At 49.0% G+C, this 23,655-nt stretch overlaps 1 protein-coding gene across 3 annotated transcripts in view; it reads right to left on the reverse strand.

The window, feature by feature from the left end:
* Positions 1-2,170: 2,170 nt before the first annotated feature.
* SIDT1 (SID1 transmembrane family member 1) overlaps positions 2,171-23,655 on the reverse strand; it is a 91,770-nt gene continuing 70,285 nt past the window's right edge. For 2 of the 3 annotated variants that reach the window (XM_045001035.1, XM_045001036.1), the window contains 7 exons: positions 21,204-21,312; positions 19,620-19,696; positions 17,963-18,009; positions 15,678-15,783; positions 14,681-14,791; positions 12,069-12,182; positions 2,171-10,338 (listed from right to left, as the gene is read on the reverse strand). In XM_045001035.1, the coding sequence (XP_044856970.1) occupies positions 10,276-10,338; positions 12,069-12,182; positions 14,681-14,791; positions 15,678-15,783; positions 17,963-18,009; positions 19,620-19,696; positions 21,204-21,312 (627 nt within the window). In that variant the 3' untranslated portion in view covers positions 2,171-10,275. Of the gene's footprint in view, positions 10,339-12,068; positions 12,183-14,680; positions 14,792-15,677; positions 15,784-17,962; positions 18,010-19,619; positions 19,697-20,680; positions 20,696-21,203; positions 21,313-23,655 lie in introns of all 3 variants that reach the window. The other variant, XM_045001034.1, reaches the window with a different exon arrangement.

Raw genomic sequence — 23,655 nt, forward strand, 5'->3', positions numbered from 1 at the left:
GGGTCAATGTTTGGCTGCTTAATCAGTCCGAATGGGTGCATGGTGATGACCTGTTTGCCTGAAAGATTGTCTGTTCTCCTGAAACAGCTTTTTCTGGATTTCCCTCCTAAAGGGCACATCATTTTCTACCTGGAGAAATGGCCCTGCACTTGCTTTCCTAACAACAACTTCCCAGTGACCAGCTAGATTGTTACAAAACATACATTCCTTATGGGTGCCTGAATTAAGGATTTACTGCCCACCTCACCTACTTTAAGGTGGCAATCTAGAACTAAATCAATCTATCTACTTTTTCCTCCCCGTGGTCCTCTTCTGTTTGTTTAATTATCCACAGGAACAGCAGTCAAAAGCCAAATTGCAGAGAGCCAAATTCTGCTCTTATTTAATCCAAATTTACAACAACGTAACTTCACTGAGGCCACGTTTACACTTACCGGGACGGTCGACGCGGCGAGTTCGACTGCTCGGAGTTCGAACTATCGCGTCTGATCTAGACGCGATAGTTCGAACCCCGGAAGTGCTAGTTCGAACTCCGGTACTCCACCGCGGCAGGAGGAGTTGCCGGAGTCGACCTTCGAGCCGCGGAGTTCGCTTCCGCGGCGTCTGGACGGGTAAGTAAGTCGAACTAGGGTAGTTCGAATTCAGCTACGTTATTCACGTAGCTGAATTCGCGTACCCTAGTTCGACCCCCGAGCTTAGTGTAGACCAGGGCTGAGTTACTCAGGCTTCACGCTTGTGTAAATGAGAAGAAAGTTTGTCCCTAACGTAAATCTATCAGCAGGAGTTGGCTGGTCATAACTTAGTTCTGATCCTTTGGGACAGGCAACCAAGTGCTAGATCTTGACAGATGACTGTGTGCTTACTAATGGCTAGGACACAGGTACAAACTAAAAAGTTACTTTTTTTTATTATTATTATTGTGCTAAGATGGCATTGTATGAAAGAAGACATTTCTCATCTTACTCCCCTAGGAGATTGTATACACGGAGACATAGCCTGGAGTAGTTATCCTTGTTCTGCACTACCTCCTTGCCTATATGCTCTTATTCCTCACTGAAGAGTGCCTTTGGGCAGTTTAGCTTAAAAGGCGTTCAGTGCAGAATGAGAGCGTCCACACAGAGAGCTACTGTAGAGTAGCTGTTGTGCTTCAGATTCACAACCTAGCTTGTTTTGCAATAGCTTCCCTGTGTAGACAAGCCCTAAAGCTTTCTCTATATATTGTCTTAAGGTAAATATATATGTATCTTCTCCAGTAGCCTAAGAACACAGGCTCCCTTAAGGCACCTTTTCCTATTATTATTTGTTGCTCACACCCAAGGCTACTGGTTTGTCACAGGATTCACAGGTGTCAGGTGGTTTTGGTTAAAGTTGATAGTGTGAAGAAATGCAAAAGAGAAAGCAATCCCCCCTCTCTCTCCCACCTTGTTGATGCTGCTGGACTAAACATCATTCATCAGTAGAGGGGATTTCAACTTAATTAAATAGCTTTTAACAGTTTTTATTGCAAATGAAGGTTTGATTAAAATAACAGGACCAGGACACTTGGATGGAGATATAGATATATAGATAGATATATATATATAGCCAAACTGTGACTGTGTAGGTTACAGTGAGAAAGGACTAGCCTTGCTGGTAAGTGTGGTCTTTCTGCAAACTCTTTCCAGTGCAAGCTGGGAGCAGGTGTTTCTGTTCATTTTTGGATTGGCAAGAGGAAAGACTTAACATCTGAAGTACTTTCAGTGGGAACAAGTATTTCTGTTTTCTCTAACACCGAAATGGTTATGTTTAGGTTTCAGATTAATGGGAAGACTTTGATGTAAGGCAAGTCTTCAACATGTTATTTTCTGGACAAGTCAATTTGGAAAAGGGGCTTCTGTAACTTCTCCTGACGAGAGAACTCTATTTTTATAATTATTACATATCTTCAGTGTACATTAATGACCAGAAATTCAGAGGCATTATGCAAACTGAGAGCACCTTTTTTTAAATAGCAACATGAGTTCAGCATGTTCAGTTAAAATATAAATAGGAATTTCTACAGGCAAATGTTCCCCTCATCAAATATCTATGGCACCAACAGCCACTTGGCATCTATTTCTACTAAATATCAATTGACAATTAAAAAGACAAAGTATTTTTAGAATCAATTTAAAAATTCCTCTCCCCCCAACATACCCCTGAAACTGGAATTTTTTCTTCCTCATGAGTGAGCACTATTTTGTTGTCAGAGGATGCTAGCTATATTTTGGTTACTTTTTTTTTATTGAAGAGAAAAGATACAAGCAGAATTACCAGAATTTTACACAACAAAGAATAATAAAGAATTCTGAGACCATCAACCTTCACAGTATTTCTTCTTTTTGCATTGTGATGGTATTGCCACATCTGGCAAGCACGGTGTATAAGTTCCAGCTTCCCCTAGGTCAGTTCAACAAACAATAGCTAAAGGACATAGGGAGTGGGTCACATCCACTTTAGTGCAATGTTTGTCTCCTTTTAACATGCATCCTGTGAGGAATCTTGAAGAATCAGGGTAGGACCAGGTTCAGTTTGAAGTAGACTATGTAATAATACTTTAACAGTTTTCATCAAAAGAGTTGGTCTCAAAGTGTCTTACAAAAATGAGCAAGTATTTATCCCCATTTTTAGTAGCTAGAGAAACCTCATGCACAAAGAAGTGAAGTGATGTGCCCAAGATCACAGACTGTCAGTAACAGACTCAGATTAGAACACAAAACTTTCGACTACTATTCCTCTGCTCTGATCACTAAACTGCGGTGTAGATGCAAGTACAGAATCTCTGCAAAATGCTCTGGTATTCTCTGTGAGCAGTACTGCCTGAATTTTGCAGATTTCCAACTGCACTTTAAAGTTGTGCACTGCTGCCACCATGATAGGTGACTGTAATGCAATTTCAGAAAGCCAGTGGCCTGGCAGCATCCCAGAGACCCAGTGACTACCCAGAGAAAAGAACTCAAATTGTTATTTCTAACCTACTGTTGTCCTTTAATCTTGTTCCGAGCCATTCTTGACCCAGGTCCAGAGGCTATATCACCAACAGACTATTTTTCTGTAGTTTGCTTCCATATAACTATATTTAGCTGAACACTTACTGAGAGCTGTGATTCTCCTTTCTCTATTCCCCGTTTCCCCTTTTGGAGAACTGGTTTGTCCTAAATCGATCTTCCTTTGACTTGAAACTGTTGGGAGGAAAAGGTGTAAGAAGTAAGATAAATTTATGCCAAATTGTTCTAGCGCTTGTTTCGATGTCATATGGTATAAAGGCCCCTATTAATTAGTTGTGTCCACACTCAGTTTTTCTGGTAATATTTCCAACTCTCTCTAGCACTGGTCCAGCATTCTCGGTCATAACGTGGGCGGGAGCGCTAGTGTTTTAAGCACCACGTTGTGTAATGCTGCTCAGAACAGGTCTACATCACACGGAAGGCCAGCTGCTGCCAACACCCTATCTGCACTAGCACTCCTGCAGTTCCCAACACCCATGACAGCTAAGCCTACTGTAGGCAAGGCCATGGTGTCACAAAACCTTCTTCTATTCATGGTAATGACAGTTACTTTAAGTGTGCAACTTGTAAAGCAACATATTACTTGTTTATTTGCAGATAACCACATTTTTAATTGATAGAGTAAATACAATAGAACAGTTATCATTTGCAATGCACTGTATCTGTAAATGGGTGGCCTTCTTTAGTGGCTAAGTGTTCGTGTGGACACACAACTATGCCGCATAAGAGAAGTTTAGGTATTTCGCTACCCCTCACTACATTGTCCCATTTTCCCAATCTTAATATAGACTCCAACTTTGTCATGCCATTCTCTTGCATAGCCCACAAACATGGGGATGACTAAAATGATAATGTACAGTACCCATTTCCCCACAAACACAGGGAGAAGGAATGCCAATATGGATTTCACCACAGGAAAGTAATCAAAGATGCTCTTGATTTCCATAACGTAATATTTTTATTTATACTCAATCCAGAATTTTCTGCTGTATACAATCGGCTCCAAGCTGTACATTACCTGGTTATAGTCCCAGTGGAAACTCCCACTACTATTTTGTAAGGGAAAAAGGAACTCCAGAGCAGAAATGTATAATAAACATGATCAGGAACATCTTGCAATTGTAAATAAGATCTTGTTCTGTTTATTTTGACATCTTTTTACAAATGTGTTGCTTTCAGGTGTAAATATCCCAACCATGATCTTGTTCAAAGTTCTGAGATTTTTATTGTTAAATGTAACACTTTGTTTAATGGTTGTAATAATTATTTGTATAGATATGAACATTATAGTATTTTATTAAAAAAATTTAAAATTACTGTTTGTGTACTGTGTTCTTTTTGGACGATGTTTAGAATATATCAAGTTTCTAGAAAAAACAAAGTTGTAAATTAATTTGTCTTAATACTTTTTTAAAAAATTAAACATTTGAAGCTCAGGAAATTCCAGAGGTGATTTTTTTAGGGACACTCTCACTTGTAAAAACGAGGAGTCCAGTGGCACCTTAAAGACTAACATTTATTTTGGCATAAGCTTTTGTGGGTAAAAAACCCCACTTCAGCTGCATAGACTCACTTGTAGCAAACCCATGGATTTTTCTCAACTGTTCTCCAGTGCGAAAGCACCAGAATGAGGCACTACATTTCTCATCTGCTCTTCCACTTCTGTTTGGTTTCTGTTAGTAACAGTAGTCCTTCCTTTGTGACTGAGGTTTCAAGGCCCTCCAGCAATAGTGGGCAATGAGATGGAGCAGCTTTCACTTGCTACTGCTGCAAACACAGCTGCTGAAGTTGTGAAGAAAATCTGCCTGCTACAAGCACCTTGCACACAAGACCTCAGCTGATTGGAGATAAAGTATATTTGATTGACATTTGGTTCCTAAATTTAGCTGAGCTGGATTGGAATGTTGGCAGCAAACAGAACTTGCCATTCTGACTGTAGAATCCTGCCCACAAAATGCTCATTAAATTGTACAAATCAGAGATGGGAAAGATCAGTGGATCTCCTTGTTTATTTCCCACCCTTAAGGCCAGGGCAGGATTGTTTCCTATGATGTGTATGCTTATGCTTTGCTTAGTCTAGTTTTAAATGTCCCAAGCAATGGGGCTTCCCTCTTCCCCTGGAAGACTGTTCCCTTCCTCTCCTTTGTATCTCTCTCTCAGGAAGTTTTCCTTAGTATTCAGCCTTGATAATTAAGTTTTCTTTGAATATTGCATCCCCTTCTAGTTACATAAACTCTTCTCTCTTGCTGGTAACTGGCTTCAGATGGCTGTAGTTCTCGTGTCTCTCCCCCTGTTCCATTGGTGGTTGTGCATAGCCTTTTCTCTGAGTTCTCCTGGATGATCTGATTGCTTTTTCTACATATGGATAATGTAAGTTTCATTTCCGAACTGTACTAAGTCCAGCCTGTATCCTATAGAGTTCATTGCACTTCTCAGCTGGCTCACATCAGTCCGCCCTAGCACTCCTTGACTGAGGGTCTATCATGCAATGCCTAAGTGCAAGGCCTGTTCACATCTTACTGTTTCACAAATGCACAAACTCCAAACAGATTATAAACGCAAAAGAACAGAAGCCCAGGAAGAAATTGGGGAAATAAAGTACCCGCTGCAACCACTAGGAAGTAGATTCTCTCAACTGCTTTCTGTTTGTATTTTAAGTCTACGTGTAAATTCAACAGAGAAAATAAAGGACTGCAGATAGTTTAAAAGAGGGGAGGATGCCAAAAGGGTTGACAGGTGGGAAACACCTAGTGGGTAGATTACCTAGGATGGGAGTGACAAGGGAGACTTAGGCTGAGTATTTACACCACCTAACATCTAGGCACCCTCCTATCCAGTGGACTTCACAGCTCTAAGTTAGGTGCCCAGGTTTGCCCAACAACGCAGGGGTCAATATAGGTGCCCAAGAATGGGAGCCACAAAAGCCAGCAAGCGGAGCGAGTGCTGCTTAAGCTAGTAGGAGGAAGTGAGTAGGAATTTAACTCCATCCCTCAAAGGGGTTTAAATGCCTAATTCTGGGCTGGACTGTGGCACCTCCCTCCACTCAGGATTGTCAGCTGTGAACCCTCTCTAGGAGTTAGGTGCCTAAATCACATCAGCCTTTTCTTGCCGGAAAAAAAAAAAGCAAGCCAAGGTGATGGTGGTGCTGTGCCACCCTTAGCCCCAGGCAGTGGAAAACCTGGGGGTCAAATACTCGGTCTAGTTTGGAGCAAGGACTTGAACCTCTCAGGGGAGGGTGTCCTAACCAGTGGCTTTCAAGCACTGCTGTTGAAACTGTTTCACAATGTATGCAAGAGTTAGTCATGGATGCAGAGAAGGGGCCTGGAATGTGGGTCTCCAAAGAGCATGTCCTGCTGCCCCACTGGGCCACAGCGTAATATTTGCCAGCCCAATAGTGGCCTTTGTGTGGGGTGGGCATGCACTGACCACACCCACTAGTCTTGGACCAGCAGGTGAGTTGGGTGGGGCATGGCTAGTATGTGAAACTCACTGAGGCTTAGGCATGAGTGAGGCACTGAGCAGTTTAGCCTCATCAGGCCTTGGGCAGCTTTGCACATGTGCACCAGCAGCCATTTAGGTGCCATGGGCCATCCCCAGCAGCAGCGTATGGGCCTAGGGCCATTAAGCATCTCCAGATTTACGCATTAACTGAGCAGGTATTCTGCGTATCTAAATGTACCTTCGCAACTAGGCACCTAAATCCCTTTGTGGATGTAGCCACTCAGTTGTCCACAGGTACCAATACATGATGGTTCTTTACTGGACATCTACAATCTTAGTGCTAAGCTTGATTTAAAACCCACAAATAGTCGCACTTCTGTCCTGTCCCTTTGGAGACTACTCCATCCCCCTGCTACCTCTGGTGGGTGAGCAACTTTTCCTCATATTCAGCCTACAGTGCCTGCCTTAGTTTCATGCCCTTCCTTCAAACTAGCTCTCTCCCACACCCTGCTGTGTAACTCCTCTTCGTCCTTTGTGGTTATACTCTTCACATTTGCACAGTAGGCTCATGGTCCCCTTGATTTAGCCAAACTGAATGGGTAGCACTTTTAATGTTTCTATGTCAGTCCCTCCAACTGTTGCGCTGACATCTACTCGCCCCCTTCTCCAAGTTGGCACTAGCTGGCTGGTACCATGGTGCCCAGCAGGGAATGTAATTGGCCCCATGTGGTTGTGCCAGAGCCACAATATAACTATATATTTATACACACATGAGAGCAAGGCCCTTGTTACCCATTGTCTAAGCACAAGCTCTGACTGCAAGGGTGAGATGACAGCCCTACGTTAGCTGGAGTGGGGGAAGCAGGGTGATGGGAGTGGGGAAAAGGACTTACAGCCCTAATCTTCCTCATCCTAGCAATTGTTTTGCAGTTACACTCAGTGTAGGGCTTATGCCTAGCTGAGCTGGATCAGTGAGACCTGAGCCAAGTGAGCCTCCGAGGGAAGCTGCTCTCTGTCATCAGAAAGACCTGAGCTCTGCCGGTGCGCGCTCAGCTGCTGGCTGTCCACCTGGATGGTGCAGTGAGACTAGGAGAAGGCATTCACTAGCCTGGTCTAATTGACAGCAGGGCCACCACGTGTCCGCCTGCACCCAGCTCTGTCATGGCTCCCTGCTCTCCCAGAGGGGTGTCCCCCTCTGACTGAGCTGGTGGCTGCTGTGTGGCCGTAGCCATGGTGCACCCAGGATATTAGAGGGACAAGGAGGGTGAGGTAATAGCTTTTACTGGACCCATTTCTGTTGGTGAGTTCCTTACTAAGTCAAAGTAGAGGGGTGTTCAGATACTGCTTAGGGTAGCACCAGAGGGCCACAGGTAGGGCTACGTCTAAGGCTGTTTGCATGAACTTTATACATGTAAAAGCTCCCCCTTACTACAGGTAATATGGGAACTTACTGTCCAAAAATATATATATAAAAATAAATCCCTATTAGGGACCTTCCTGAACCTGTTTCTCCCTCATTCATATTAGTCTCCTCCTCCTCCGCAGCTTTGTTCCATTGTGCAGCAGATCGTGGACTGTCATTTATTCTAAACAAAGAACATATGGTGAGAGCTGTTGGGAGATTTTGTAACAGATGTGGATTATTCACAATCCAACAAGTTCACCTCTGCCAGCAGTGAAATAAACTGACTGGCGAACAGTTGAGGGGTTGCAGTTTCTTTCCCCCAGTTTAGCCAAAACATTAGGCCAACCTTTTCAAAAGGGGTCACTGATTTTGGGTACCCAACATGAGAAACCTTCAACCCAAGTTTCTACTCATTACGCCCACTGCCAGCAGTGTGATTGTACAGGTATGGGTAAGGGCAGAATTGGGTCTGCACAACTTTTCTTAGCGGTTCTAATACGTAAGATAAGAAGAACCCAGCTTGAAGTTAGAGGGCTGGGAATTAGAAAAAACCCTCATTTATTTGTGGTCTTAAATTTCAACCAATTACCGGTAATAGGACATCTTCTAGGAGCGGGACACTTCCGCTCACAGCTTCACCGTAGACTTTTTCCCCAAAGTAAATGCTAGCAGCCCAGGGCCTCTGTGCAATAGTTACCATAGAATTAAACACCCCCACCCCACACACACTCCCCTTTTTGACAATTCAACAATACTCCAATAGCAACTTTTTAAAAAAGTTGCAGGAGGCCTCACTAATTGATACTATTTTTAAATTCAAAATTAGCAACGTGGGTCACCTTTCGGCCACAGCACCTGCAACATTTCACACCTTGTTCTTGTTTTTAAAATGATGTGGCAATTCTAGCAACAGTAAAAATGCAAATCCATTAACAAAAATCCAAAATCTAGGTTGTAGCTGCAGCAGGGCTGAGGGGAAATAGTGTTTGGTTCAGAATTTTATTAAACTGACATTTCTCTCCTGTGGTGGGAGCCTTCTTTGCTAGCTTTCAGTCCAGAGCAAATGATTGGTTGTAAATTCAGAAGCCCTGAAAGACTGAGGTTCATAAGGAGCTTCTTTGCTATGGGCCTGCTCTCACTGAAGTCAATAGCAAAAGTGCCACCAGTATGAACAGGACAAGGCCCTGATGCATGACTGCACTAGGCTGTAATTCCACAGCTCCCTTTTCTAAACACCCACGTAGGGAGTGGCCAGCAAAGGGAGAGCTCTAATGCAGAGTGGCGGTGTTAGGGTCACAGGATGTCATTTCAGATGCAAGAGGGGAGCTACTAGGGAACTGGTCTCCAGGCAAGAGCCAACCATGAACTCTTCCTCCACCGAAAAGCACAGGGAGGGAGGCCAAGGAGGAGCGAACACATCAGCATCTAGGGCTGCCAGAACATGGGTACTAGCAGCCCACTGCAGTGGAGCACCATCTCCCAGGGTTGTTGCTTTTTCAGGTGGAACAGTTCATTCGGCCCATTGCTCTTCCCTGGCCTGAGGTTCTTCCAGCTGCAGGATGAAGTAGCTCAAGCTTAAGGCTGGGGCTAGAGATTTGAGCCTGGCCTCTGTTTGCTACCTGTAGCCCCAGCAGGCGCTCCTCAGGCTGGCACAGGGTGAGAGCTAACACCTCCCCGGTGCAGGCTGCAGGGGCCCGTGGACGTGGTCAGATGCAGAGAGTAGCAGCGTTGACGGTAGTGGCCCGTGGGGTGCAGAGAACAGCTACAAACGTGACGGGGACCTGCATCGCCCCGGATGACCATACTCATGGGAGAGAACGTGCAACACAACACAAAGGCAGATAAAGGAGTCAAGAGCTAGTGTCAGCTGCTCTGCCCCATCCGAGGGGCTTGCTGTGTCTCATGTCCCATTGCACTGCTGGGGTTGGTGCCAGGCAGTGAGCGAGAGAAAGAGACTGCTCCCTGGGGCAGCTCAGGACTGCTGGGTGGCTTTTCTGAGGGCGGCGGAGGTTGCAGGAGAAGGTGAACACAGTTTAAGTCACCCCTGGAGGAACACACTACCCTTAATGCACACGGCCACAGCTCCCTCACTCCTGCGTGACTTCCAGCCAAAGCACTGCTCATCTGCCTTGCACCGGACTCGAGGATGCTGGATGGCCACATCTTATCCAATGAGTGGCAGGGAGGAGGAACAGGCAGGGCTCTGTCTGCCTCAGTTATTACAGAAAGCTCCTCTTTGCTGGTGTGGGATCTATCTGCTCCTCCCTCTCCGCCTGGCTGGGTTGTTTGTCTGTGCTGTTTGTACAACAGGAGGTTCATTCCCCCCAGACAATGCTGGCTGCCGGCTCTGCTCCTTCCACCGAGCAGAATGAAGAACGCCATCCCCACCCCGGCTCCTGTCGCTCAGAACACAGGGATCTTGTCTCTGCGCACGGAATCCAGGTCATCATCCAGCGTTAACAGAACCTAAAGCGAGAGGGAGAGATCATCACACAGCTCCTGCGCGCGCCACAGCTTTAACTGCCAGCTGCTTGGCATGAGATGGGGGAGCTCAGGCCACTTCCCAGCAGCGACACAGGTGCCCCCCCCTCACAAAAAAAACCATCTGAATGGGCACTGGCTGGCCCCTCGTCAGTTGCCTCAGCAGAGAGGTTGGGGCCAAAATGGGCTGTGGACAGGATCAGTGCAATCATTTAGGCGACCTAGGCGGTTGCCTAGGGCTCTAGGATTTGGGGGGGTGCCATTTTCTTTGGCAGCGACCACGGTGGCCAGATCTTCGGCCACCCTGGTCGCCGACGGCATTTAGGCGGAGGGAGCTGGGGCAGGGCCTCCTGCAGCAAGTAAGGGGGGGTGGCACGCAGGGGAACTCCCCGCTCCACCTCACCCCTGCCCTGCCTCCTCCCCGAGCACGCCATGGCTGCTTCACTTCTCCCGCCTCCCAGGCTTGCGGCACCAATCAGCTTAGGTGCTGCAAGCCTGGGAGGCGGGAGAAGTGAAGCAACGACGGCGTGCTTGGGGTGGAGGCGGAGCAGGGCTGAGCTGGGGCGGGGAGGGGGTGCCTCAGGGCAGAGGAGGGGAGCTGCCGCGGGGGGGTGGGGGGCACCTCAGGGCGGGGGCTCGGGGACGGGGGAGGGTGCAAGGTGGAAGTTTCGCCTAGGGCGCGAAACATCCTTGCACCGGCCCTGGCTGTGGAGACTGAACTCTGCCCTTCCCTTGACAGAGACGATCCTCAGAGCGAGGTGGTGTGGTGGGAGCTTGTTGTGCTTCTGCCCAGCCTGCACTTGCTCTGCGGCTGCAGACTAGAGGGCTTCTCTGCCCAGGACAGAGCCCAGCACTTTTCACCAGCACTGAAGTCATAGGAAAAGCCAACACACCAGGAAATCAAACGCCACCAGGGCAGCACTAGGCACCGCACGGCTGGGTAGGAAACAAAACTGGCTGCTCCCCCTGACTGTGCACGGCGCTTCAGGAGGGGCAGGGGAGAGGCAGCAGGGGGACAAGGGCTCAACCTCTCTCCCTCCCCCAGCCCAAGGACAGTTTGTTCTCCCACCCCCAGGGGCAGCGCGGCCCTTGGCATTGCACAGCAAGGTCAGGAAGGGCAGCAAGTTTAGTCCAGTTGGCAAATACAACTTACCTGCCGCTTTGCGTTAGGGAAGCCCAGGAGTGGCTAAAGCTCCATACTAGGGGCTTCACGGGGGTCCCTTCTGGGTGCTAGTGCGACAGCTGACAAAGAGGGAGTCTCAGATGGGGGGAGAACAAGGACAATGTCCCTCCGCCACATTATGGCTGCATCAGCCACAATCCTCCAGGGGACTCCAGGCCAGGAAGTCATGAAAAGAATGGATTGGGGTCGGGGTGGAAAACGAGCCAACCCAATCAGAGCAGGAGACAGGGCTGTTGAACTCGGCGTTGGAGCGTCCCCTTGCAGGGGTAGTCTCAGGAGCAGTGCAGGTGGAAAGACAAGTCAAGGATGGGGTTGATGCTCCCCAGAAGCAGGCTGTGCGCACAGGGGTCAGGAAGTAGCACACCACTACTAGGTGCCAGCACGGCCAAGGCTACATATGTGCCCCAGCTAGACTGAAATAGAAGAAAGATGGGGATGGGGAGCAGTGGGGGAAGACTGAGAGATGAAGAACATGAGCAGGAGAGAGAAGTGGAAGGGAATGGGCAAGAGATGGAGTGAGAGAGAAGCTCACCAAGAAGGAGAAGAACAAGGCAGCTGCTGAGAGGAAGTGCCAGACGTCATGGTCATCAAAGAAGCCCAGCAGGATGCACGGGCGATTCTTCTCTCGGGATTCCGCCGGGGTCTCCTAGGGAGAGAGGGCAGAGGGCTGAGGAAGAGCAGGCTCCCATATCCTCTCTCTCACACACAGAGAGACAGGACAGACACTTGGATGGCACACTGCTGGCATCACCCATCCGAACACTTCACAAAACTCCCCCGGCCTAACCCTTCGGCATCATGTGGGATGTCAGACCAAAGAGCTGCACCGGGGAGAGGCGTCTGTTTAGTAAGAGTGAGGGGGCAGAGAACGTGAAGGAGAGAGAGTGAGGAGGTCGCATGAGGAGACAGAGAGGGATAGAACACTGGACTTGGAGTCTGCAGACATGCGTTCTACTCCCGGATTCATAGCTTCCAAGGGCAGAAAGCACCGTGGTGACCATCTAGTCTGACACCTGGTATAAAACAGGCCATAGAATTTCCCCGGTAATTCTGGTCAAGTTACAACTTATCTTCCAGAGAGGGAGAATCCACCAAAACCCCAGGTAACTTGTTCCAATGGTAGTGACCCTCACTGTTAAAAATGTGCACCTGAGATCTACTCTCAAGCTTGTTCACTTTCAGCTTTCAGATACCCAGCTGTGTCACTGACCTGCCCAGTGACGTTGGTCCTGTTTCCCTTCCCACTCAGTCTCTCCTTTATACAGTAAACACTGTTTTATCCAGCACTTCACCAACCAGAAAGCTCTGTAAACCAGCATTTATGATCTTCATTGAAAGTCTAGTTTATAGTCTGATTGGCATGGGGCTGGCAGGGACTTGGGGCACAGGCCAGGGTGCGGGGTGCCGGATCCAGGGGCCACTCACCTCGGGCAGCTCCCGACAAGTGGCGACTAGTCCTGGCTGCTCCTAGGCAGAGGTCCAGCAAGCAGCTCTGCTTGCTGCCTCCCCGCACAGGCGCTGCCCCTGCTGCAGACCTCAACTCCTGGACTACAGACACCTTTAGCTTATAGGTCGCACAGAAAGTCTAACAGTGACTATGATTTCCCACCTATCAAGCTTTATCTCTTAACCCCAACACCACTGAAAACAGCCGTTCAAACTTTCCACTTCAACGAGATCTTCCATGTGCAGGCAACACCATCACGGTCTCAATACTGAGAGCACTACAGCTGCACAGGGATCTGGATCTATGAAATGTTTAACATTATGCAGGTAAGAGATGTGCACAATGACTTAGAAGCATTCAGAGAAATTTCTGCCCTCTGTGGTTACCAACCAGAAAAGATCTCACTGCTCCATAGTGCAGCCTCTCTAATTTTTCCCCCTACTGTTACTCACACCTTCTTGTCAACTGTTGGAAATGGGCCACCCTGATTATCACTACAAACATTTTTTTCTCCTGCTGATAATAGCTCACCTTAATTAATTACCCTCGTTACAGCTGGTGTGGCAACACCCATTTTTTCCACATTCTCTGTGTATATATATATATCTTCCTACTGTATTATCCACTGCATGCATCTGATGAAGTGGGTTTTAGCCCACAAAAGCTTATGCTCAAATACATTTGTTAGTCTCTAAGGTGCCACAAGTACTCCTGTTCTTTTTGACCTACTAAAGAAAGTCTCCATCTCTAGCTCCTTGTGGCAAACTGAGCCTAACAAACTTTGGAGAAACAAGCTGGGTAAAATAATATCTTACTGGACCAACTTCTGTTGGAAGCTTTTGAGTCACACAGAGTGATGAAACCTCTAGGAATACGTCCAACCAAAATTGGCAACCCTATTCCCAGACCTGAAGAAGAGCTCTGTGTAAGCTGGAAAGCTCGTCTCTCTCACCAATGGAAGTTGGTCCAATACAAGATGTTATCTCGCCCATCTTGTCTCTCTAATATCCTGGGACTGACACAGCTACACCACCACTGCATACAAGCTAACTTCTTTATCAGCTGCTCTGTGCTTCCTCCAGACCAAAATCTTAAATCAATATTCTGTATGAACACTGTGTTCAGGGTCCATGAATGCTGCACGGTGAGCATTCAGAGCATAGGAGAATCTAGAAAGAAAGACAAAAACCTTCCCTCTCTATACAAACAGAAGCAGGAGAAAAGACATCACCCTCCAAAGAAACAGCCACCTGCAGTAATTCTAGATCTGTCAGCTTCTACAAGATCTCATGTTACAGACCTACCAAGGCACAGCTATATTTTCTCTCTCCACCAACAGCCAGTGCTCTTTCTGGATCACTTTCACACCACCCTCTTAATTCATGGGAGCCTAAGAAGGAACACGCAGGCTCAACAGTGTGGGACATGTTGCGCTTGGCTATTCCTGTGCTAGGGTCAGTTATTTTTGGCTCACGTCTGTAATAGTCCCCATCCTTCCAATACACTGAAGGAGTTTGCCCTTTCTTTGCCATTTACTGTTATTAATGATCCAGATGCCTTTTCCTAAAGCATTTTTTTGCAGGATAAAAAGGGATATTCAGAAGTATGGACGGGGGAAGGAAAAGGGAGCAGAAGTGATGGAGGAAGAGAGGAGACAGAGAGACGGGGCTCCAGACAGATAGATGTGTGACCTTTACCTCCCAGCTGCTGAGGTTCTGGAAGAAGAAGTAAAGGGCTGCAGCCCAAACCACGGCTGTAGCCACGATGCAGAACAGTGGAATGGGCAGGAGCTTCTCAGAGCTGCGGAGCTGCAACAATCAAAAGGAACAAGGCCTGAAAAATCAGGCCAGGGAGGCAACATATATTGTCCTTTCCAGGAACCATCCAGCTGTGCACACAATCACAGCAAAGGGCACAGAGCTGGGTCCAGCACACCCCTGAAAACAGGAGGGTGTAGTCAGTAGCACAGGGCATCTATTATTCTCAATTTTGGATCAGAAAATCATCTGCCTCTTCACATTTCTGAAAGCTCTGGCTTCATTTATTGTCCTTTTGGGAGAATCTAAGGCCCAGTCTGCACTCTGCAAAGAGACAGAACAAGCAGTGTCTGGTGGGCTTGCAATGCTGTACAACGCTCTGCATCCTCTTGCTAATGCCAGCCCAGGAGTTTTACAAGCTCGGTTTGAGCCACCCAAGATGAGCTGCCTGCGATGGCTCCTTGGCAGGGCAATCACAAGTGTTGAGGCTATAACAGCTCAACCTATCCTCCTAATGCATCCCTCAATGCAGGGCATCCTGTGTGGAAATTACCCAGAACCCCCTGCTCCCAGCAACCTAGGGGCTAGGTGCTCTGGAATCCCCATAGAGTAAAGTGGACTGATGTGTGGGTCTGCCCCATGTTTCTGTAAAAAAAAGTTGATCATGTATCGCCAATGGACTCCCCCCCTCAGCCCCAACACCAAGGCCCCCCAGCACTGCAGTCAGCAAGTCCCCAGAGGGAGTTGACACTTCAATCAGAGAGGCAGCGAGCGGAGCAGACACAGGACAGCCAGCCCCACTTCACACTGCACTGCAGGCGTTGTGGAGACACAAGGAACTGCTGCATGAAAGGTCTTTGCTCCCCCATCGGGAAGGCATAGGAAATAAGGGCAGACCCCCAAGAGCACAACAGGCAGCAGGAGCTGCCTCCTTTACCTTCATGATGATGTAAAAGGCCAGATACAGCAGTAGGTTACAGATAAAGATCCCCAGCATGTAGGAGGCAAAGTCCCTTGGCCGATACACCAGTCCAAAGACAGCACTGAGAGAAGGGAGGGACAGAGACAGACACATTAACCAACTCCCTGGGGAGGGAGACTCCAGAACGCATCAACCACACACTGCTCCTGCTATCACAGGACACTTGACAGACACAGGTTTGGCCTCACAGTCCTCTGTGGTGGCAGGTAAATACTCTAGGTCCTATTTTACAAATGAGAAACTAAGGCAGGGTCGGGGGGAAGTGATTTGCCACAGGGAATCGGTGGAAGCGCTACGAACAGAACCCCGGTGTCCTAGCCCACCCTCTCCCCACCCCCATGCAGCCAACCCATATATCACGCTCCTGCCCTCACTTCTGTGGTTTCCCATCTTGTTTGCCACTATTTTGTCTTTCCTGCTCCATAGTCAGAAGCTGTGAGTGGGCACGTGAGAGTCTGAGAGGAAATGACTAGAGCGCCCCCTGCTGCCCCTCTTACTGGCTTGCAGGCCCCCCTTCCTCCCTGGCCCTACTGGGCAGCAGGGGATATCTGCCACTTGGATCCCCTTCCCAGTCAGCCTGAAATCTCTAGTCAGTTTTAAATGAAGGCGTTCAAGTAGTTTCAGGGCCTTCACCTGCCCCAGAGCCCCTGCCAACTTCTTGTCTTTTGCAGTCCCATCTTCCTGTGGCGTGCTGCTGTTTGGAAGATCCAACCCACGCAAACAATCGGGCACACAGACTATCTGTTAAAATTACACTGGACATTGACTAGGAGCATAAGCTAGGAGCTACATTACAGCTGAAAAGTTACATTCTGACACCCTAAATTCCTCCCTTGTTTTTCAGTTGAATTTGGATTCTTCTTCGCTCCCTTTCCTGGGTGGTTGTGCCGTGGATGTGGACTATTAAGCAGCCAGAGGCGGCTTCATTTCAGTGATCAGAGGGCCAGATCTTCGGCCATGCGTATGTCTCTTCCGAACCACTCGAGGGGCACAACATTCGTGGAAAGCTGCCTTACAGTGCAGCATCCTCCACGTATGAAAATCCGCAGCTAAGCCAAAGCTACGCCAGCTGTTCCCACCCTAGCCCTGGTGCAGGGGGAGTGGCAGGGGTGAAAGGGAGCTGTACCGGTAAGAACCCGCACCGGCCCATACCCAGCCCACATTAAAGCGCTGCTGCTGCGGCAGCACTTTAATGTCCCTGCCTCTTTTGCCTCCCCTGTCGGCAGCCCAGCAGCGGTGTCCGGAGCCCCAGGGCCTTTAAATCAAACACAGGAGCCCTGGGTGGCATGGGCCAGGCAGCTTGAAAGGGCTGGTTTGGGGATGCTGACCCCCCAGCCCCACCCCTGCCGCCCAAGGCCCCACCCTTTCTGGGGGTCAGAGCCCGCCCCCCCCCCCACTCGTACCAGTAAGTGGCCTAACTTACTTTCACCCCTGGGAGTGGCCAGTGCACAATGCGTTTTGGTGATCCTGGCTGTTGGAGGAAATTAAGGCGGGACAGAAAATGAAGAATTCTGCAGGGCGGATTTAAGGAGGCACAATGAAATCACTCAAACTAGGTTTTAACAAGGAATTTGCTTAAGAAAAGGCATCAAGGGAACTTTAACAAGAGGCCAGGATTTGATTTTACATCTCATCCAAAAACTGGCCCCTCTAGCAACATGGTCTAACAGCATGTCAGGGCGCTGGACGAGTCCTAACTCAGGGTGCGTCTACACAGCACCAGCAGTTCAGGGGCTGGCAAGCTTGAATACAGTTAGCATGGTGACAACAGCAGTGACGACCGCACAGTGAGGTCTAGCGAGTCGAGTACGTACCTGGGCCTTGTATTACCTACGCTGAAACCTGCGCTGCACCGTCTCCACTGCTGTTCTTAGCCATACTCGCTGGATTCAGGCTAGCTTGGGTAGGCCACCCCATGCACAGCGTGCCATACCCACAGGGGATGGATAAGTGCCACCTACAAAACCACCAACACTGCAGTCTGCAACACCTCCGTTTTGCTGGAGGTCTCCCAAGTACATATTGAGCAGGCCTGACCCATTTTAGCTTCTCAGCTCTAACAGGGTCATGCCCCTGGTTTCAGCTCTGTAAAGCCTGGAACTCACCTTCACTTTAGGGTTGCTGAACTCCAACAGAAGAATCTGAAAGAGTCCCACACGGAGACCACTACATTTCTACCCCCATTCCAGCCACCTACAAAAATCAATGCTGAAACACACGCACACCCCACTACTACTTACAAGGACCAGTTGACCAGGTTTCCAACAATGAGCAGCACCATCCTGTCCTGGGGAGAAGGCACAATAATCACTGATGATGAACGTTCAGTCTTCACCAATACTATACAAAACATGGCGAAGAGTGCAGGCAGAGAAGTTTGTCACGGCAGTTCAAGACACTCTCATGGATTTAAAATTTGCCTCTCACAAATACATGAATGCGTGACTGTCACATCCTTTTTTTGGTGAACATTTGTGCTAGGAAAACAAATCACTCCAATGTTTATGGATTTTAAGTGGAAATCTAAAAAGGAGTTCCAAGATGTTTCCGGTAATGCACCAGACCCTGAACCTCCTGGTCAGTTTTTGTGGTTTTACAAATAGTATTTTTCCTAATTCTTAAAAAAAAACAAAAAAAAAAACTAAATAATTCTCTCACACAAAGAAAGGAACTGACTACACAAGGGAACCAGGGAAAACGATTAAGCACAAAGTGCTGTCAAACACATAAGCGAACTCTTCCCTTCCCCCCCGCCCCTGACATTTTCAGTTACAGTGGGCTTGGGTAGCTCTTGTAACTAACTACAGCAACTATAACAGGTGAAAAACTTTGCAGACTTTTTAAGTGGAAGATGTCCTTTGAGCCTAGACTTGCTTTCATCACATTCAATGTTTTGGTGTTGTAGGTCTGAATTTCTATTCCTAATTAACAGTGTTTTCTTATGATCCACATGGTCATAGACTGCTTGGGAAATTCATAGTCTGTTGTGTCCCTGGAGAAGTAAAAGAAGCATCTTTTAAAAAAGTAACAGAGCCTAACTGCTCAAAAATTCAGTCACCCGGGACAGACAGGAATGGCTCAGCCCATAAGGTACACGAGGTGCCAGGCTGTAGTCAGTGCTGAACGGACTCTGACAAGAGGTGAGTTTAAGGCACTTAGGTAACAACCACATCTTGTTTTTGTCTGCAAAATGCCATCTGCCCAGGGTGAGGCAGGAATAACAGCGGCTGTAGCTCTACACCCAGCGGCGGCTCCAGGCACCAGCGCTCCAAGCGTGTGCTGGGGGCAGCAAGCCACGGGGGGGGGCGCCCTGCCGGTCCCTGCGAAGGCAGCAGTCAGGCTGCCTTCGGCGGCTTGCCTGCGGGAGGTCCGCCGGTCCCGTGGATTCGGTGGCAATTCGGCGGCGGGTATGCCGAAGCCGTGGGACCGGTGGACCTCCTGCAGGCAAGCCGCCGAAGGCAGCCTGTCTGCTGTGCTTGGGGTGGCAAAAAAGCTAGAGCCGCCCCGTCTACAGCTAAAAAAAACAACAACAGGCTTTCCCAGGGTAGGGCTGTAGGACAGCGACTATTCGGAATGCAATGCTGACCTCCCTCTGCTAACATCTTCCAAATGATAGATTTTAAAAAAATCCACCAAGAAAAATATCCCTCTTCCTTGACCAATTCACCTCAAACTCCCTGCAAAAGCCTCCTCTGGCCCAGGACAAAGTGTGTGGAATTCCAGACCAAGGACAGAAGCTTTTTTTGTTGGAGAGGGTTTAAAAAAAAAAAAAGTCTTTGTCCACTCATTTGAAGAGCCACATGTGCTGCCTGCACATGCTCTGCACAGCTTTAACCTCTCCCTAGCCAGCAACTGAGTAACTGCCAAGGACGGGCTGGGGCCCGGGAAACCACCTACCATGTACATTGGCCGGCTGCACTGCTGGAAACAGTCCGTGTACAGCACCATCACCACTCGGCGGAAAATCCCAAAGTCTGACGGAGATAAGAGGACAGGAAAGCCAATGTATCCAGCTGAGTAGCCCTGACAGGGGCAGTGAGACGGTATCGCTACCCAGGGAGCAAGGTGACACTAACTGCGGAGGGCATGCAAATGGGAAGCCCACACCCACCAAGCCGGATTGCTTTGCCATCCCTTTGGGAAGCAAATCATTGGTGCAGCAGCTCACAATGATTCACAGTGCAGGGGGCGTCAGTGCCACAAGGGGACACTGGAATACAGGCAGCTGTCAGCTGAATGGTATTTGGCCATGCAGAGTTTCAACACCCTCCTATCACCCCTTGGCATTGTCCAAGAGTCCCCCCGGCATGTACCGGGCATACTCTGTGGCTGATCCTCAGAGGGAGGCAGGAGTATGTGCTGAGGCATAGGGAAAGGCCAAGCACTCTCCACACTTCCCTTCCCTAAGGGATTTGCACCTAGGGAAAGATTCATCCGGTCCCACCCAGAGAGAAAATGGCTGCAGGGTCTTGAAGGGGCTGGAATCCTCTCCTCAGGCTGCAGGGCAGCTCCTCCTCCAGCCCCTGAAACTACTGCACTGCCCTGACTGGAGGGTTTGTGGCAGACAGTTCCACATTCCCACATCCCCTTCAGAGGCATGTGTGGAACTGGCACAGAGTCCAGAGCGCCTGCTCCGACCGCAGCCCCCTTTCTGCAGTGGAACGGAAATGGTTCTGCTGCCGTGTGCACTTCCTGTGGCCCTAGGGTGACCAGATGTCCCAATTTTATAGGGACAGTCCCTATGTTTGGGTATTTTTCTTATATAGGCGCCTATTGCCTCCCACCCTGTCCTGATTTTTCACACTTGCTGTCTGGTCACCCTATGTGGCCCACACTCTGCCACTCATTTCACTCCTAAAGAACCCACACAGCAGGCTCAAGGAACACACGTTCCCCGTCCATTTGCTCCATTGCTGCTCACTCAATCCAAACAGGGAAGAAAGGGAGCTGCTGGTTACCTGTGTCAGAGACATCTGAGGCCAAGGGCAGCAGAAGAGAAAGGAGAAAGAGGTTCATGAATGGAGCGCAACAGCTGTGTGGGGCCTCCACGTCTAGGTAGGAAAGCAGACGCCTTCCAGCTGCCTCTATGAGCGCTGGGTGGTTTAACAGCTCCAGGAATACTGGAGTGCTCCCAGGTACAGCACCACATAACAGAGCGCCACATAACAGAGAGAAACACTCTGGGCAGAGAGTCCCTGTGACAGCATCCTTGGAAGCCCTGTAGCTGGAGTGTCACAAAGTGGGTCATTGTGCTGGGTTCTCCCAGCACCGGGCAGCAGAGGTGTCAGAACAGGAAGACAATGTTAGGAGAGTGGCATTTCCCTGGGCTTGGAGCACAGGCGCTGGCAGCCAGACTGACTTTGCAGAGGTGGCATAGGCTGCCGTGGTTACTAAGTCTCGTGCCTCAATTCAGGGTGGGGAGCAAGAGGAACATAATCACCTAGGGCAAAAAGCCCATTTCTCTCAAGCCACTGGGTGTACCTATTTTGAAGCGGCCCATGTAGTAGATCTGGGTGCTGAGAGCCAGCGAGGCCACGATGTGGATGACTGAGAAGATGACCCAAAACCACACATTGTTCTTTCCAAACACCTGGGAGCAAAAACAGGAAAAATGGTGGGTTCTCAAGCATCCGTGGTTCAGCCCCCAACTCCTGCCCAGCTTTCAGAAACGCTTGCCAAATACAGAACCTGCGAAAGGATAGGGCCAAAATGTTCAACCTAAAGTCAGATTCCTAAATCCATATTTAGGTACCTAAATAAAGGTGAGCTGGTTCTCCAGGGGTGCTGAGCACCCACACGTCCAACCCGAATAAAAGGGAGCCGCAGGTGCTCAACGCCTCTGAAAGCGGGCCACTCTTGAAGCGTGCAGACTCAAAATAACCCCTAGGTGTTTGACCCCACAGATGCACAAAGGAGAGAACACAGGGAAGACTTCATGTCAGAGGAAGCCTGTTGATATACAGGCTGACCACTAGAAAGAGCACGAGTGACAGAGACAGGCGTGATCTTTCTGAGGACAGATTCTCAAAGCCCTTATTCCTGCCCAGCCATCTAGATAACATTTCTCTCAGTACCAAAAGGACATAGCTACTCAGTGTCCAGCAGTTCACCACACGTTCAGTTATGAGCTGGCAATGATGCACAAGATCTGTGTCACTGCAGTATTAAACTTTAAGATATTAATTGTATATTAGGGAGTCAGGATATATAGAGCTACTGTAAGATTCCCACAGTACAATGTCTGCCCCATGGGTGCATGCAGTACCATGGCGTTTCTCTACATGATCTCACAACATATGCAGAGAAAACAGAGTGCTACCTGCTCTAGCCGTATATTGGGTCATAGGATCCTATGTATTATTTGTGTTTGCTTTGTATTATTTGCCAGATCATAGGTCCCATCGCCCAGCATTGCGTGTTCACCCAATGAAACCCTATTGTAGTGCATACATGTACAGAGGCAGCAGTAAAGTGATTGCAGGAAGCTTGAACTGGAATTTCCCAGGATCTGTGTGATTGAACTATCAGCCTCAATGTTGCAGCGCTGTAGCTTTCTGCACATATTCCACGTGGCTCCTTGCTCCTCTCTCTCTGAGTACTAGTACAGCATGGATGAATGGCTCACATTAGAAAATCCAGGCAATCAGGGGTTACGAGTGTAACAGCCCCTCTGGCGAGTTAAACCAGGGCCCAAAGTTGATTTTGCTTTGTCAGTGTTGACTGAAATGTTACAGCATCCAGGAGGGGACTGAGAAAGCTCAGTGGGGAAACCAGTTACCCAAGTGAATGAATAACATGGCACTGAGGGGAGGCTTCCTCCCGACAGCTCCCAGCTAGGCCTCCATGCTGCTCTTGCTTGCTGCGGCTCCTGTCTCCAGGGATTTCAGTGGTTCACAGCATCTGTGAGCTAACGCCTCAGTAGCACTGACTGGCCAGGTGTGACGTGTGTGGCATGAACCTCCTTATGGCCGTGGTTCCAAGTGCGGCCTGCACGGGGCCGTGAGATCGCGAAAGCGAGGCAGTGGGCAGAGCCATGCATAGGCTGGGCACAAACCTCTCTCCTGAATCCTGGACCCCTCTGCCATTGCAGCCCTGGCCCAACTCGCTCTGTATTTCCAAGCCCTTACCTGGTACTTCTTGCCAGGTGACTTGTACCGAAGCAGGGAGCTGGTACAAAGCATTTGATCCAACCAAGTGTCTCTTTTCAAGCAATAATCAGTCAAAGGCTCAGATGCTGTGATAAAATATACAGCTCTGTGCCGGGATTCATACCAGTCGCGGCCCCCTGCTATCCCAGTCCTGGGCCCTCCCACGCTCTGCCAATGCACTGCGTTCCTGACTTGTCGCCTCATCCACCGCTCCAGTCTGGCCTGAAGCCTCACCTACCGCTTCACTCCTGGGTCTCCCCAGGAGCAGATGCACCTCACTCCTGCCCTGTAGTTCCTCCCTCCCCCCCCCATTACTCTAGCCCTGGGCCTCTCCTGAGAGAGCCCTGCCAGCTGCAATAGCCTGTACCCCACACTGCGGTGGCTTTTGTGGTGGAGCATGTGCACTAGTGATTAGACCATGACACTGCTATTACTCGTTTTCCCTCCCTGTTTAACCTATGCCAGACCCCAGATCTCCAGGGAGGCAGGCTCATGAATTAACCCCTGTGGGAACCCATTGTGTGTGTGTGTGTGTGTGTGGACTCTTGTGCATGTGAACCTTTTCTTAAGCAGCTCTCCCTGAGGACCAGCCCCCAGGAGGAGGGAGCAGGCCTGCCAGAGGGGAGGCTGAGCCTGCAGGAGACTGATTCCCTTTCCCCCCCATCTCTCTGCGAGTCCCGGACAGGAGAAACCAAGAGCCCGGAAGAGTCAGAAGGGGCCATCACCGCTACTTCTCCAGTCACTCTGATGCTGAACAGAGGGAACGAAGCTCACCCTGGAAGCCC

The sequence above is a fragment of the Mauremys mutica genome, chromosome 1, assembly GCF_020497125.1.
Source record: "Mauremys mutica isolate MM-2020 ecotype Southern chromosome 1, ASM2049712v1, whole genome shotgun sequence".
Lineage (NCBI taxonomy): Eukaryota > Metazoa > Chordata > Testudines > Geoemydidae > Mauremys > Mauremys mutica.